Source organism: Arabidopsis lyrata, assembly GCF_000004255.2.
Source record: "Arabidopsis lyrata subsp. lyrata unplaced genomic scaffold ARALYscaffold_7, whole genome shotgun sequence".
NCBI classification, from domain to species: Eukaryota; Viridiplantae; Streptophyta; class Magnoliopsida; order Brassicales; family Brassicaceae; genus Arabidopsis; species Arabidopsis lyrata.
The window spans coordinates 4,529,767-4,546,334 of record NW_003302549.1 but is presented as its reverse complement, the minus strand read 5'-3'; the positions used below and the strand labels follow the sequence as shown (position 1 = coordinate 4,546,334).

General features: G+C 32.5%; 1 protein-coding gene and 1 long non-coding RNA gene across 3 annotated transcripts; both read left to right on the top strand.

Moving 5' to 3' along the window:
- The first annotated feature begins 3,276 nt into the window (after positions 1–3,276).
- Positions 3,277–5,208, top strand: LOC110226264 (CBL-interacting serine/threonine-protein kinase 6). Its single transcript, XM_021017253.1, has one exon. The coding sequence runs from the start codon at positions 3,634–3,636 to the stop codon at positions 4,963–4,965; it is 1,332 nt and encodes a 443-aa protein (XP_020872912.1). The 5' UTR covers positions 3,277–3,633; the 3' UTR covers positions 4,966–5,208.
- A 6,417-nt stretch (positions 5,209–11,625) lies between these two features.
- LOC110226772 lies at positions 11,626–16,348 on the top strand. Of its 2 annotated transcripts, XR_002330692.1 has the most exons (4): positions 11,626–12,547; positions 14,054–14,148; positions 14,278–14,323; positions 14,783–16,348. It is a non-coding gene; the product is annotated as an uncharacterized LOC110226772 (long non-coding RNA). The 2 variants fall into 2 exon arrangements; XR_002330691.1 differs by having other exon boundaries at positions 11,630–14,148.
- The last annotated feature ends 220 nt before the right edge of the window (positions 16,349–16,568 follow it).

Genomic DNA, 16,568 nt, shown 5'->3' with positions numbered 1-16,568 from the left:
AATAATTGTTAATTAAGAAATACCATGCGTTGTTATACTTGTTTTGTTTCAAGCTATATAAAAGAACTTAATTCACTTCGAGGAAATATATTAGTACTTGACGTCAATCGTTACAAACCCATATGCGAAATATCATCGGCAATCATCTCAAAACAGACTAGCTGCAGCTAAATACGACCGAAAATATTGATTATGGTGTTTGATTAGTGCTCAAATGTGTCTTAGTGATCATAATACGGGATAAAATAGTTTTATACTCTAATATCTTTCTGTTCTTTTAAGTTTGATGTTCTAGTTTTTGGGTTTGTTCTACAAAAATTGATTTTCTTGATTTTTTCTTTAATTTTAATTAATTGATATTAATAAATCGTAAATTTCAAGACGTAATGATTAACTGTTTCAAAGTACGTACTTTTGGTTCATAAATAATTAAAAAAATAAATAAAAATATCAATTTTTTAGTAATAAAAATAAATAATTAAAAAAATAATATGTGAAATCTAAAAAAAAATTAATTTTTTAGGAACAAATAGAGTATTATTTATTTGGGACGGGGGAGACAAAAAGACAAGACACCGCCTACCAAAGTGTGAGAGAATACTTTATGGGTCCCTTGCTTACGTTATCATGTAATAGAACCTGAACCAGAAAATCCCCGCTCTTCTTTGTTTCTTTGTGATTGCTTTTGTTTTTGCTTCTTTTCTTTTTTTGTTTCCGTTAAACTACCACGAGAACATGCAATTGTTTCAATAAATATCAGGATTATTTAAAATTGGTAGTTCTATTTACATCAATACAATAACACCTAGGCATAGTTGCACCGCAAGATAATGATTAATTAGAAACTCATATCGTTTCATTTCGTTTTGTGATTTGTTTTATGAGTTGTTTTATGAGTTCTTTGGTATAAACAAACTAAATAATAGTTCATACAGTATCCAATAAACTGCAATATCACTATTCGTCAGATATGCGAATATGCGATAATGTGCTAAAAGGCAATTGTTGAGGATGGGCTCGTCATTTAGGGTATAAATGTTATTTGATATATATATTCCTCGAGTATTATTGACAATGTACATTTTTTTCATTTACTATGAACTAATATATAATGATATATATGAATTATTAAACAAACCCTATTGCCATACAACAACATCAAGTTATTCCAAATTAAATATAGTTTTTTCCCATGCATGTAGGCAATAATAGCATAAATTTTTATGTACTCCTCTTTCGGTGTGTTTGTGCAAGTGTATGCAACATCTATCTCAGATGAATTATTAACGACCGAGAAGCAACGGAGAATGCAGAACAGAAAGCAGTAAAGGAGTCTCGTGAATGTGAATTAAAACGCATTCTAGCTAGCACATTCTTTAACAAAAAAAAAACTCTAGCTAGCACATTAATTGTTTTAAATCGCAAATAGTTTTATGGTGAAACAGAAATGCAGTACTCTTCTCAGTATTTCTAAAACCTTATTATAAACCCTAAATCTAATCGCATTAAATCACATATATAGGCATTTCGTTATGATATTTGTTTTCTTTTTGAAGAATATGTTATGTATAACAATATAATAAGAGAAGGAGAAGGTCCACGCATGAAGAAAGGTAGGGATCGCTGACGCTGAGAGCCGCCCAAACGTTTCTGGTGGCTGAGGAGGAAAGAGCATCATGTTGGTCTGTTGGGCCATTGAATGCAAATTTTATTTTATTTTTGGCAATGTTTTAGGACTAATCTCTTCTAAGAGCATCTCCAATGTCCACCTCTACTTTTCTCTATTTTAGAGGAACTCTATCTTAAAGGAAATTTTGCTCCAATGTATCTCTCTAAAATAGAGTAGAGAGACAATGAATTACTCTATATTTAGAGTAATCCATTGTCTCTCTCCTCTATTTTAGAAGAAACTCTATTCTAGAGGGATACATTGAAGCAAAATCTTGGACATTAGACATTGGAGATGGTCTAAGTCCTCTTTCCAACCCTTATCAACAGAGACTATCAAGTGGTCGGAAGACACGTGTGACTTGTATGTAACACAAAAAGACGAAAGTGTTGACAAAACACATACGTATATGTATACACAAAAGAAAATACGTACATAAACCGTCCTACAGTTAACTTATACTAGTATCTAAATTTCTTTTCCGTTACTTATCACTTTATCATACTTTTCTTTTGTTATCATTTTCACGTGTATTATGCTTTCGTCTGTTTAATTATGAAAATAAAAAGACGATTCTTTGTTGATTAGCTATCATTACAAGCAATCAATGCTGAAGTTAAGTAAAAAAAACATTTACAAGTATAGTTATAGAAATCTTTATCAAAAAAGTATAATTATAGCTAGAAATGAATGATAAATGCCACATATACAAAATTACCGTGGAAAATGGTTTTATAGCCGAATTTTCATATCAACATATGCAACCATCAAAATTAAAAGATATTTAATTATATCTTCATCTTTACTTTATATTTGTTATTAACATTTTTCAAAATCTATATCTTTTTATCTTAACATGGTTTGATAGTTGTAATTAATGGTTGAAGTGTGATTCAAAAAATTTATTTAGTTTGGTGATTAACTCAGATTTATTTTTGTAATGGGTATTATGTTTTGAAAATAAAATGATTTTAATTTTTACTGTAGTAATATAAAGATTCTTCATCAAACGAACCTTTGCTTACGGTCCACATGATAATATACATCGGTTTTAAAAACTAGCCTCGAAATAAACTAGGAAAAACTTCAAAGTTTATCTGCCATCTTCGTGTATAATAGACAAAGAAATGAAATAGAAAACCCTAGAATCAACACATAATGGTCCATAAGGACCACAACAAATGAAAACAATTGAACACAAATAATAGAAAATAATCAGGTCCTACTTAAGACAACTATTTTTCTTATAAGACTTTCAATTTTTATAAAGATACAGAAACTTGATTCATTGAATATATAATTATGCCATTTCCCTCAATTATCCATATGCATTATGCGATGCAAATGGGTAAGTAGGCCGTCAAACTAGTTAATCCCTATCTCTATACCAAAACACTAATAATGGGGTAGAATGGTAAATCGGATCGTAACCGGTCATTTAAGGACACGTGTCATTATCGGTATCCAAATAATTGACAAACTCGAAGCCGCCACAAGGGATTTCTCTAGACACCTGTCAGTCAGTGAAAGGAGGTTAAATGGTGTAGTTATCACTCCCTAATAAGGGTATTTACGTAATTTCAATGTCGTTATGATCTATATAAACACTGCTCTTTTTTTAGCTCTTATCCGACGGAAAAAGGAAAATTAAGATTTTTTTCTGTAAACGAGAGTTTCGTTTTCTTACTCAAAAATTTGCTTCTGAGATCTCTCTTTGAATTTCGAGGAAAAAAATCCTAAGAAGGGAATGCAGAGAGATGGTCGGAGTATCGCCGGTGAAGACTAAGCTGTGTGATCGGTTTAACCGATCTGTCGGCGGCAGGAATTGCCACCGGAAACACGTTGAGGACGGGTGATCCAATTTCTTAACTCTCGAATTCTCCGAAAATATCGAAAAATCGTAAATCTTTTTTTTTTCTTTTTTTTTCAAAACTTTCAAATCATCGTTGTAAAGTAAAAAAATCATGGTCGGAGCAAAACCGGTGGAGAATGGATCTGACGGTGGTAGTAGTACGGGGCTGCTTCACGGCCGTTACGAGCTAGGTCGTCTTCTAGGTCACGGAACATTCGCGAAGGTGTACCACGCTCGTAACGTACAGACCGGAAAAAGCGTGGCGATGAAAGTCGTCGGAAAAGAGAAAGTGGTGAAAGTTGGGATGGTTGATCAGATCAAACGAGAGATCTCAGTGATGAGGATGGTCAAACATCCGAACATCGTCGAGCTTCACGAAGTTATGGCGAGCAAATCCAAGATCTATTTCGCCATGGAGCTTGTACGAGGCGGTGAGTTGTTCGCTAAGGTAGCTAAAGGAAGACTACGCGAAGATGTAGCTCGTGTGTATTTCCAGCAATTGATCTCCGCCGTTGATTTCTGCCATAGCCGTGGTGTTTATCACCGAGATCTGAAACCGGAGAATCTCTTGTTAGACGAGGAAGGTAATCTTAAGGTGACTGATTTTGGTCTCTCTGCTTTCACTGAGCATTTGAAACAAGACGGACTTCTTCATACAACTTGTGGAACTCCGGCGTATGTTGCGCCGGAGGTTATATTGAAGAAAGGATACGACGGAGCTAAGGCGGATCTGTGGTCTTGTGGTGTTATACTCTTTGTGCTTCTTGCTGGTTATTTGCCTTTTCAGGATGATAATCTTGTGAATATGTATAGGAAGATTTACAGAGGAGATTTCAAATGTCCTGGTTGGCTTTCTTCTGATGCTAGACGGCTTGTGACTAAGCTTCTTGATCCCAATCCGAATACCAGAATTACGATTGAGAAGGTTATGGATTCGTCTTGGTTCAAGAAACAAGCAACGAGATCAAGAAATGAACCAATAGCTGCTGCCACAACCACGGAAGGAGAAGCAGAGGATGTCGATTTCTTGGTGCACAAGTCCAAGGAAGAGACAGAGACGCTAAACGCGTTTCATATAATCGCGTTATCGGAAGGGTTTGATTTGTCGCCGTTGTTTGAGGAGAAGAAGAAAGAAGAGAAGAGAGAGATGAGATTCGCGACTTCTCGGCCAGCGAGTAGCGTGATTTCGAGTTTGGAAGAAGCGGCCAGAGTTGGGAATAAGTTTGATGTGAGGAAGAGCGAGAGTAGAGTGAGGATCGAAGGGAAACAGAATGGTCGGAAAGGGAAATTGGCGGTGGAAGCGGAGATATTCGCGGTGGCTCCGTCGTTTGTTGTCGTGGAAGTGAAGAAAGATCATGGAGATACTCTTGAATACAACAACTTTTGCAGCACTGCTCTTAGACCAGCTCTCAAGGACATTTTCTGGACCTCTACACCTGCTTGAATTCGAATTCTTGTGTTTTAAATTCCTCTGTAATGTATTGTTGGATTCTAGATTCGATTTGTGATTCTTGTTCTTGATTCTTAATGTGGTATCATCGTTTAGATCGTGCAAAAGGTTGCAAGTCTTTTGTGTGTTTTGAGTCGTGGCCGATATGTTGCGTCACAAAGCAGAGATTGTTGTGTGGTATAGAATGGTGTCTTAAAGATTCCATCATCAATAAATGATAATTATGACTTTTAAGAATGTTCAAGAGTCAATTTTTGTGCATTCATTCTCATCAATGTCTTTTTGTTTTTTTTTGCACGTCTCTTACCTTGGATTGATTAGGACATCATCTTTTGTTTATGCTGGTCCAATTTGTAGTGTCGTGTTGAATCATGTATATACTCTTCAAGATTCATGTGACTATTGAATTACCATAAGTACTTTTAAAATTTTTCTACGTTTTAACTTAATTTTAGCTTCTGTTTCATTCTACCAATGATTCATAACCATTAGTAAGATAACTAGTAACATCATCAAATTACTTAAGTCGCATAACATTAGCGATTAGAGAGAGCTTGTGAAGTACTTTAGTCAGATAGTAAAATCTGTCATATAACATTAGCGATTTGATTAGCTCAAGTGTGGTAACAACTGTATGATAAGTTATCCGAGTTGTTTTTTTTTTATTCTCGGAAAATGATTATGTCACAAGTATTCATTGATTTGTTGATATTAAAAACAAAATATAGTGGAGTAGATGGATTCAGATTAATGAATATGAAAAGTAAAAGGAAGATGAGGTGGGCAGCAAAACAAAAGTAGAAGTTGCGTGATTGAGATGGATGTTTCATGAACCCGATTAATATTATATTATCTCTTTTTAATAGAATTCTGAGTAGCATCATATCAAACATGTGATTTATTACGGAGATGCAAACCAACGCATGATCTCTTACATAAAAACAAAAAAAATGAAGAACCATATTTACAGCAACAACGTTGAAATTGTGAAGGATTCTTTAGTTTAATTTCCATCGGAAAAATAACGTGAGTTTCGATCAAAGGTCTACCCCGGTTAAGAATTTAAGTATAAGTATGTGTTGTTTCACCGCTCTACCATTTATGTAGAACACAATTAAAATGTTATTAACCAAACCTTCGACACCCTCTGGACGGTTTTCTTCAGTGATCGTGTGTGTATTGAAGTATCCCTATAAAAAACATCGACACTCATCATTGTTCATCAGTTGCAAGTCGGATTTCTCTTTCAACATGAAATGGAATTGGTACTCACGAGGAAAGCTAAAGTTTACTTTTTGAGCTTTATATATTTGAGGGATAAATCATATATCGATCATAAAGTCGAATATGGTGAGATTGATCCATTGGTATACACTATACACATCCACATGCGTTTTAATTATGTGTTGAATACTTTTTAGTTATCTTTAATGAGACGAGACATGATGAATATGACTACCAAAGATATTGGATTTGGTTCTGTCCACAAAACTCGAAAATCTACAACATGTGAAGATCGCTGAAACGATCCCCGGCCCATGTGGTTTCTTATCCGTTATTCTTGAAATCAAAAGGATCCACAGAATTCAAATAGTGATTGTTGAACAAATGAATTCGATGCATAACAAACTGAATAAATATAGCTACTGTTGAATAGTGTGATTAGAATAGATGAATTAGGTGCGGAACAAATGTGACTAGTATAGAATAAGAACATTAGAAGAAAGAAGCAACAGTGCCAAAACAAATGAAACAAAAGTTGAATGATTACAATAAAGAAAAGTGGGAGTATATATCAAACTTTTAACTATTTTTTTGTAACACCTGAGTGAGTTACGTGAGAGATTAATTAGCAAAGTAACGTTCCAATCGTCCATTTACAACTCTTAACATTTCAGTTTGCATGGAGTTTGCGGGACCACCCTTATCTAGGGACCGTTTTGCTATTTCGAAAAACTCAAAAGAGGTATGAAAAACTAGCCATATATTAGTAACCACACATTCTTTATTTGTATTTTAATTTGTATTCACTTGTAGTTGTACACTTTTACTTTGTGTTAAGCGTACATATATAATCCTAGAGTTTTGAAAGTTCTCCAACCTTTATAGTCAAATCAAGTCTCTTTTTTCCTAAAGAAAAAAAAAAAATTGATCTCATGCATTACCATATGTTTTGATCTCATACTTGGATTAAAGCAATTAAAACCTTCGTCGTGTAGATCGATGATCTCTGATATGAGTGTAAATATATTTGTTGGTTATTGGAGGATTGACACAATTCAAGTTGCATGTTGGTTAGGCCTAAGGGTGGAGAAGAAAGACTAAAGAGTTAGATCAGATCTTATAATACAGATTAAAAAAACAAATGGAGTTTTCTGTTCTGTCATTGTGCTTCGGTGTAACACATTCGCAAATTGCTACTTTATTATTAAAGTTCCAAGTTCCAACAAATATCTTTGGGAATACTATTATAAGGAGAATAAGACCATAATTATCGGGCCATCTATTGGTCTGTTCTTATGTTAAAAAAATATTAAAATTTCTGACAACAGGCTTTGGAACATGGAAAGTGATTTTGGGCTGTTTTTGGGCTGTTCTTGTGGCGATGTGGCTCCCGCGGATTGGTTGCGATTTTTATTTAATAATTATTTGGAATTGTATTTTGTGTTTCTTTTTATTTTCAAATCAATTTTAATATAAGTTTAGTTTTTATGTTTTCAATTTTAAAAATAATTTTTTAAAATTTTTTAAAAACATTTAAAATTTTTGATTATTAAATTATTAATTCCTATGATCTAAACATGTTCTACCAATAATCACTTACTTTACAAAAGATCTTAATTAAAGCTCTTATAATATTTTAATATTTTTTCTTCCTTAAGATCAAACTTCAAATATGCACCTTTGCATATGCTCTAATAGACATGATAATTTATTTAGTTTATTAGCTAGTGTGGTTGAATCTCTTTTGTTTTATTTTCATAATTACATTGGTTGGGCTACTGTTAAACATTTGCATGTGGAATTTATCTGTGGGACTAAACAGATAGTATGATTTAATTTAGTGATAGCTATTCGCTAAAAACAAGAATAATCAATGTCCATATATCATAGATCCAAAAAGTATGATTTATTTCTTATAAGATGGGTTTTCAATCATAACCACAGAACATATCGCTTTTTTTTTTTTTGGATCGATTTGTTCATATTTTACTTTCTCCAGAATCAATTAAATGTTGTATTCTATGGTTATTTAAAGGTTGACCAATTGGTTGTTCCTAGCTCTCTCCGTCTCATATATATATATAAATATCTTAAAACTTTTCACACATATTTTACAACATGCATTCTTAATTATTCTATCAGTAAATTAGTTGTTTATCTATTTTACTGCTAAGGATGAATTATATAATATCACTATATAAATGTTGCATAAGAAATATTCCCTCTGTTTCAAAATATATGATGTTTTGGCTAAAAGCACATACTTTAAAAAATTAATTTTTTCTTTTAAAAACTATCATTTAATATTTAATTTAATAAAATTCAACTAATGATATAAAAGACTGCAGAATATAAATAATGATAAAATATCAAATGCATTTAAAAGGCATTTAAAAGTTGCATAGAAAATTGTAAACATCCTATATTTTGAAACAAACTAAAAACTCTAAAACATCCTATAAAATGAAACAGAGGGAGTACAAAATATTTTTCTTTATGAAACAAATTTTTTAGTGTGTGGTATTAAGGAAAACTTCAATTAATTTGTTAGGTGATAGATTTTTATGAGTTACAAACATGTTTTGTTGTTAAGTTTTTTAATCAGTACTTAATTCGAATATTTGAGTACTAGTTCGGTGTGCGGTGGGGACCTTAGGGTCATGTCAACGTCCAATAAATGATTATTTTTCATTTAGAGTTTTAAAACAAATAATGGCGAATTTTACTATTAATTTATAAAAATATTATACTAATCTGCTCACCAAAAGAAAAATATTATACTAATCTAATAAAACTTGAAAAATCTTAAGTGCAAACAATACCTGTCTAAAATGAACTTATGTTAGGCTGGCTTTTCAAAGAGTTTGTTAGCTGTAAAGTGTAAACTCTCGACTAATGTACACTTTTTTCTTAACTTGACGAATTTTTTTCTTAAATGATATCATTATGGGCAATGTGATTGTTTAAGGGGATAATAATACTAACAAAAATAATAATTAAAAAAATTACAAAAGTAACTCAAAGGAAAAGGTCAAATACAAATTAACAACCTAAACGCGGGACTTGAGAGGTTCGTATCCATATTTGGGCCCGAATGTTGGGCCCGAATGTTGGGCCAGAATCTAATTTGAGCAAACTTGAGCCACCTTCAGGTTTTTAACTGGACCGTTCATGGGTGTGAGATAATAGTTGAAACTTGAAAGGATACACCAATAAGCAATAAGGCCACAACATGAATCCGAGTCAATCGCAGAATAACTTTTGTCATGGGTTGTGGATACATAACTTTGATTTTGGGATTTGTTCAGAAAAAAAAAAGTTTGATTTCTGGTCTGTTGAACGCTGTACAAACATGTATGTTTATGAGACACATGCGATGTGATACAATTTGCTTAGACCACTAAACTATTTGTACTCACACATTCGCAAATCATATGTAAGAGAGTGAAACATCAAACATGCCAAGATAGAAATGATACTAACATGTTTGTGAAAGAACAAAAAAGGGAAATAAAACGTGGACAAATGAGATGTTGATAACTGCAGAGTCTAAGTCTAATACTACTAAAAAAAGTGAAATAGCTTTTGAGTTTTCATAGGTTTTGGAATTCGAGATGTCCCTAACTAGTTTTCTTATTTCCCATCATCATCCTTCATTTTCTTTTACTTTTTTCTAATTCTTTTATTTTGAACTTCTTCCCTATAGTATGTGTACAACGCCATAATTTATATATTTTCCTAAGTGAAGACAAAAAAAAAATTCGCGTGCGAAAGAATCCAATGAGTACCTACTTGTGCTCTTGACTCACTGCTTATGTTTATAGAAGCATGAAATATCCCTAATCCAGTGTTTATCATGAGACTAATGTCTTTACATTTGATTACATAAATGATACTCACAATTTTAAAAATAATATGATATGTAATGAACCAATGATCTATTTGTTTTATAGTTTAGATGCAAAAATTTAAATTTACAGATTTCATATGGTTTATGAGTCGATCAATCAAATTAGTTAATTACTAAGTTTGCATAATTAACCACAAGTTGTGCAGTGTACTATCTCATTATTATTGCTCTATATTATTGTTTCAAGTCGACAAAATGATTAATAAAGCTGCGTTTATCCATATTTTAAGCAGAGGTTAGTACAAGAATTTTGTTACTTGATTTGATGGAGTAAGTAGTTTTAGATTTCCAACATTTGAAAGTTTACCACTTTTTACTCCTCTACATTAAGATAATGTTGGTGACAAATTAATATACGTAATCAGTTATGTAAAAAGTTCAAAAATATACTGTATTGAATAGCATAATCATGTCACTATTCCACGATTTTACGATTTACCAAGCAAAACTATTTTTTGTTTTTGTTTTATCATGGTTATAAAATTACACGGAAGATGTGTAAATGGGAATCTAAAACCTGAAAAGGAGGAAGATAAGGATCAGATAATAATAATACTAATAAGCGATAGGAATACTAACCCATACTTAGTAATTAGTGATAGGAATACTAACCCATACTAGTAATTAGTGGAAGTGTACAATGTACAATGTACAATGTACCAATGCCATTAATGATTTCAGTATAAAATATCTTTCTGAGGTAGTGGAAGTATTTTTCACTAGCATCAGTTTACCTGACGTAATTAATTAATTAATTAAGATAAGACATTGCACTAATAGACAATAAAAAAGACTCATCATGATTAGTGTCCAAAAAGGAAATTCGATACCTGACCCAATTAAAGAAAGAACAACACTTTAAAATATCTACTCTAAGATGGCCTCTAAATGGTAAACCGATTGAAACGAATATTACATATGTTTCCTTCACCCAAACCACCATTTTACAAGCTTGATTTTTTTTTTTCAAATGTTATCTAGCAAGTGATGTTCTTCCTTAATTACTTCATCTTTTAATCATTGATTCTTTTTTTGCTCCATGATTTATTATCTTTTTTTGGTAAATCATCAACCTCATGTTCATTTGTATTAATACGATAAGTATCAATACAAAACGTTATTATTATTTTTTTTTTTTTAACAAAACGTTATTTAATTGACGACGTCAAGGGTTACACTTTGGTATTCCTATGCAGAGTAGTAATTCTGGCATTCATGAACCATACATTTCAAGGTAGTAAGAATTTTTGGGTTTTAATTGGTAAATTTTAAACTTTGATTCGGTTTATATGCTCAGGTCTACACAAATACACAATCATCTGTTACTGCTACATCTTTTACTTTTTTTTCTTCTTCTTACCAATTTCATTATAACCGCAAAAGAAAACGTTAAACCCATATACTCCATCTAGGAAACCCTTTGCTAAAAGAAGGAATGCTAACTCAAATTAATAGGAAAGAAAAGTAGGTCTGATTTCATTGGACATAGTCGTCGTCACACATACTTATATAACAATATTTCGTCGGCAGTATAACACACGCGCCACCTTCTGAAACCCGACTTTAATTAAGTTAATTAAACACCCTTAGAGATTTGACCCACCAGGTGTCCACTCACTGTAGGACACGTGTCGAAAATCTTCTAAACCCTTTTTGACAAAACATCATGTCTCTCCATTTTGGAAAGGAAAATAAAAAAAATTTAAAAAGAAGAAAAAAACCACAATCTCCGTCAATCTTTGAACCCTTTTTCTCGCTCCTATCTACCATTCTCTCTTTATATACCGACTGTTTCGCCATTAGAGTCTATGCGAAGAAAACCCTTATCAAACAACAAAATCTCCAAGAAATGAAAGACTAGTGAATTTCTCAATTACTTAGGGTTTGGAGAGATCTGTGAGAATTAAAGGGACAAGAAAGTGGAGTTCTTTATCCATCATCTAGGGTTTTTTTTTTCCAATTAGTTTGTTAGAAGAGAAAGAGAGATGGTGATTGAGAAAATGCAACAGAGAAAACTGACAGAAGAGAGTGAGCACATGCAGGCTCTGTTATGTGTCTATAACTTTGCGTGTGCGTGCTCACCTCTCTTTCTGTCAGTTGCTTATCTCTTGTTTTATCTCTCTTCTCTCTTCTTTCTCTCAAATTTGTTTAGACCATTTCCTTCTTAATTATCATCTCTTTTGTTGTGTAATGATGTGGATAAGACAAACGCGTTTCGATAATCATTAGTTATCGTTTAGAAGTGGGAGCTTTTGCTTACGCATATAAGAATGTTTGTTTCAAGGCTTTCTTTTTACAAGTTTGGAGGAGAAAAGCTCAGATTTTTATAGTTGGGTTTATAATAATAATAATAAATGTGAATTGTTAAGTGTGCTCTATTGCTGAATTCTTCTAGTGCGATCTAGGGAAAGCGCGAGTTTTGATGATCATGAACCCAAACCGGTACACATTCTTCTCAAAGATTTTTTTTTTTGGATGTGATTTGATTAACTATTGATTGTATCTTTGTCTTTTTTGGATGTGATTTGATTTTTCTTTTCTTATTAAGTTTTTTTTTTCATGTTGAAATTCCCTGATGATCCTAACTGCTACATGCGAGTACTGAACCATAAATTATGTTATCGTCTTCTGTCTTTCTTTTTTTTTTCAAAAACTAGAAGTGGCTTTCAGGTTTCACCAGAAGCCATCATTAATGGCGGACTTTGTGTTTGATGTTTTTGTTTGGTTCTATTTCATGTATACCCTAGTTGCGTACTGTTTCAATGGAAACATGAGCTTTTTTTTTCTCTGAGCAAGTTGGTAATGAAGCACTGAATCCAGCTGTTTGGTCTTAAAAGGTCTTTGATCTATAATTTCCTTTTTTGTGTTAGGTTTGTACGGATTAATGCTAGTTGGCATTGAAGTCTACCTTGGAATTAATGTTATTTGGTAGTAGGTAGAGATTCACTAACTTGGTTTCTTTGCAAGTTGAGATCCAAAAGAATTTTGAACCCCATACCTAATGCTCTCTATTATCCGTTTCTCTTGCAAATTTCTTCATTTTTGCTTTTGAATTTGTTAGAAAATAGATTTTGTTGCTTTGTTTTGGTATCTTCTGGTGCCAAATGAAGTTAAAAAATATTGTTTTCTATGGAATGGTTTATCTAATATGGTGCCAAATGAGGTTTAAAATGTTATCTTCTACTGAAATTGTTTATCTTATGCTGGCAAAGATGGTTTAAAACTCTTTTTGTCCACTGTAGTAGTTGATCTAATTAAGTTTCAGAATTGACCATATATCATCTGATGTTATTCTTGTTGGTTTGATCTTTTTTTTTTGTGTTGGCCAAGCTTTATGCTTATGTCTTTTGACTAGTTCTTATTAAAATCAGTTACTTTGTAATTTGAAGCCTAGTGTTGTAGTCTGCTTTGATTAGTAAATGCATTATAATCTGTTTAAGCAAAGACATTAGTTGGTGTTTTGTTTTTCTTTCAGAATGTTGTCTTTTTATGTCGTTCCATAAATGTGTAACAAGAGTAATAAGCGTTTGCTGATGTTGTGTAGTGTCAACCAGAAAAATCTTTGTGTTGAGTTTGACGAAATCAAATTGTGAATAGGTTTCTTGGAACTAGAGTCTAATGTACTTCACCCTGAAGTCCACAAATGAAGTCATGGTCATGAAATAGATAACAACGGAGATGAATAAAATGCTAAGAATGTTATTTATTTTTTCTACTGAATTGGTTGATCTTAAGTTGCCTAATTGATGATATCTCATCTGATGTTATTCTTTGTTGGTTTGATCTCTAGCTGTCTAAGCTTATTCATAATGTCTTCGAATAAGTTTTTGCCAATATCAAGTGCTTTGTAATCGGATTCCTAAATTTGCAATGATTATGAGTCAAGTATCCGAACTTGTGCATTTTGTGTATCTGCTGAATCAAATTGTAAATTTGCTTAATTACCAGAATTGGTGTCTAAAGGGCTTCACATTGGAATCATTATTTCAAGTCACAAAAAGATAACAAGGGGAGACGCATGGACTTTTGGTGTTATCACTAAGGTTCCCTTTTTAGCCTAGCACTTCATGTATATTGAATGATCTATATATATAAGGCAAACGTGGGGAATTTCATGTACTTATGCTGGGTTAGGTTATTGTGATGTACTGATGACTGTGTTGTTTCTGCAGTTCGTCATGGCCTATTCAGATATTCGTGCTTGAAGTAATTTAATCGGTGAGTTTGAGTGAGCAATTAAACTTCAGGTTTTGTGAGATAGAGATATAGAGATGATTATGTTCATAACCTGTTTGAAAGATTCTAAATTATATCTTGGTTTGATTTAGACTATCGTGTTCTCATCACTAGGGACTGAATGTAGAAGCAAATTTAATCATAACTCTGAAATACTGTGATGTGCATCATCTGATGTGTTAGGCTACTATACTGGTTATTTGATAGGTAAACTGAAAAACATATTGTTATGCGTTTAGGTAACTCTAGAGACTGTACCATGCTAAAAAAAAGTGTCGTTGATTGCCTTGTCTAATCATTCTTGTGAAAGTGATTTATTATTGTTGGACATGATCCTGTTTAGTGGATTTTCACATTGTCATCACCAAAAGACCTATGCAAGAGACAGTCTCGATATAGCAATAATAACAACCTGATTTTTGTGTTCTCTTGCTTTTGCAGAAAGATTATATCAATATCATGTGGGAAGACATTTCAAGGATATATCTTATTCAAGGTTAATTGGAAGTGTAAAAATCAGGTAAATCAATTAAGTATACAGAAGTATTGGTCTTTTTAACATGAGATTTCTAGTTTGATGATCACGGAGAAACATCTCTTTCATTAGCTCTGTTTGTTTCCATTTTGCATTATGTGTTGGTCATATTGTTCAATCGATCAATTATTGAATTTTTAGCTATATAAGAGTTCACATTTCTTAAGCATGGTAGATTCAGTGGCTAGACTTGAATCCAAATATTGGCATAATCACTAGTTGGTTAATCTATTCTATGATTACAATCCTCATATGCATTAGCTCTTAGTCCTAAGGCATATAATAACTAGCATCTACTTGTTTCATGTATTATTTGGATTTGCCATCTGACTGAACTCATACAGGATTGAGGAAGAGTGGAGTCTTCTTCTTATCATGTATCCTTCATTGATATCATTTTTAGCCCTAGGTCCATAAAGCAAAACTAGTTCATGCTCTCTTAATCTAGTCCTTTGAAACAACCTATTTGAAAGGGGTAATAAATCGTTTATCTTTACATATGTTATTGTGTGAACTAATTTTTGCATATCAATCATGTTGGTTATCATCTTTTCCTAAGCTTAAATTTAAGGGTCAGGCAATGAGAATATACTGTGGATTGGTAGACACAGGTTTGTTTTGAATCAATGCTCTAAATCTAGCTGGTTTTAATAGTTTGTGTTATACCACTGTGTTACATTGTATGGTCCTTCACCTAGATTTTTTTTTGCTCTTTTCGAAAATTCTTTATAGAATTACCAATTATGGATTGATCTTACTAATAAATCTTAAAATTGAGAGATTAGGTGTCGAATTGAACAGATGATCACCAAACTAAATAGTAATTTAATTTGAGCCTGATATGTAGTTAAGTAGTTTGAATTAGTGTCGTTTTGTGATCATCCAAATTTAAATTTGAGAAAATTTATGTGGTTGAAAAGAAAGCTAGATGTTGACTCGTTTAAAGAATGGAGGTGTTGGATGCCTCTTATACATTTCCTACACTAATAAAAAAAAAGTCACTGAGAAGAGCCTTATTTAAGAGCCGAGGGGTTTAGTTTTGGAACTCTGGTTACAATAATATACCGTAAAAAATTAAGAAAAATGAATGGGTGTGGTGTAGAGTTAGTAGCCACCCACTCCTTGAGTCAAACTGTGTCCCACACTTTTGTCCTTGTAAGCCTAATACTTCCAAACTTCGCCGTGATTTATTTTCCCAAATGCTTTTAGCTCAAATTTGACGGCCGTTTGAACAACAGGTAAACGTTCTAGGCCGTCTAGGTGGTATGTAATTGGTTTTTGTCTGTCCAATTTAGTTTCTAGTACTGGATTTAAGATTATAAACTAGAATTTGAAAGAATGTGTATGTCATGATATTACTACACAAAATGCAGTTATTTTTCCCAAGTAAAAAGGTTTATTTTTACAAAATGTAATTGTTGTTGTTTTTACTTATAAGATATATTAAATTCTATTTTTCAGAGATCATGTTATTTCATTTATATTATGTTATAGTACAGATATGTAACATACAAATTAACTCTACAAAATCTTAAACCACCTAAAATGATCCCGAGTAGGTGTTCTAAACGTTAGATGCTACTCTAATTAAGCCCGAACTGCATAGTGATTTTCTTGGGCACTAGGAAGATTTATATATATGAGATCTTACCACTGACCACATTGGCGATTGAAAATAAATTTCTTCAGTTT

What these genes read in the sequence shown, in the direction of transcription:
- LOC110226264 (XM_021017253.1), top strand. Translation starts at nt 3,634, where the DNA reads ATGGTCGGAGCAAAACCGGTGGAGAATGGATCTGACGGTGGTAGTAGT.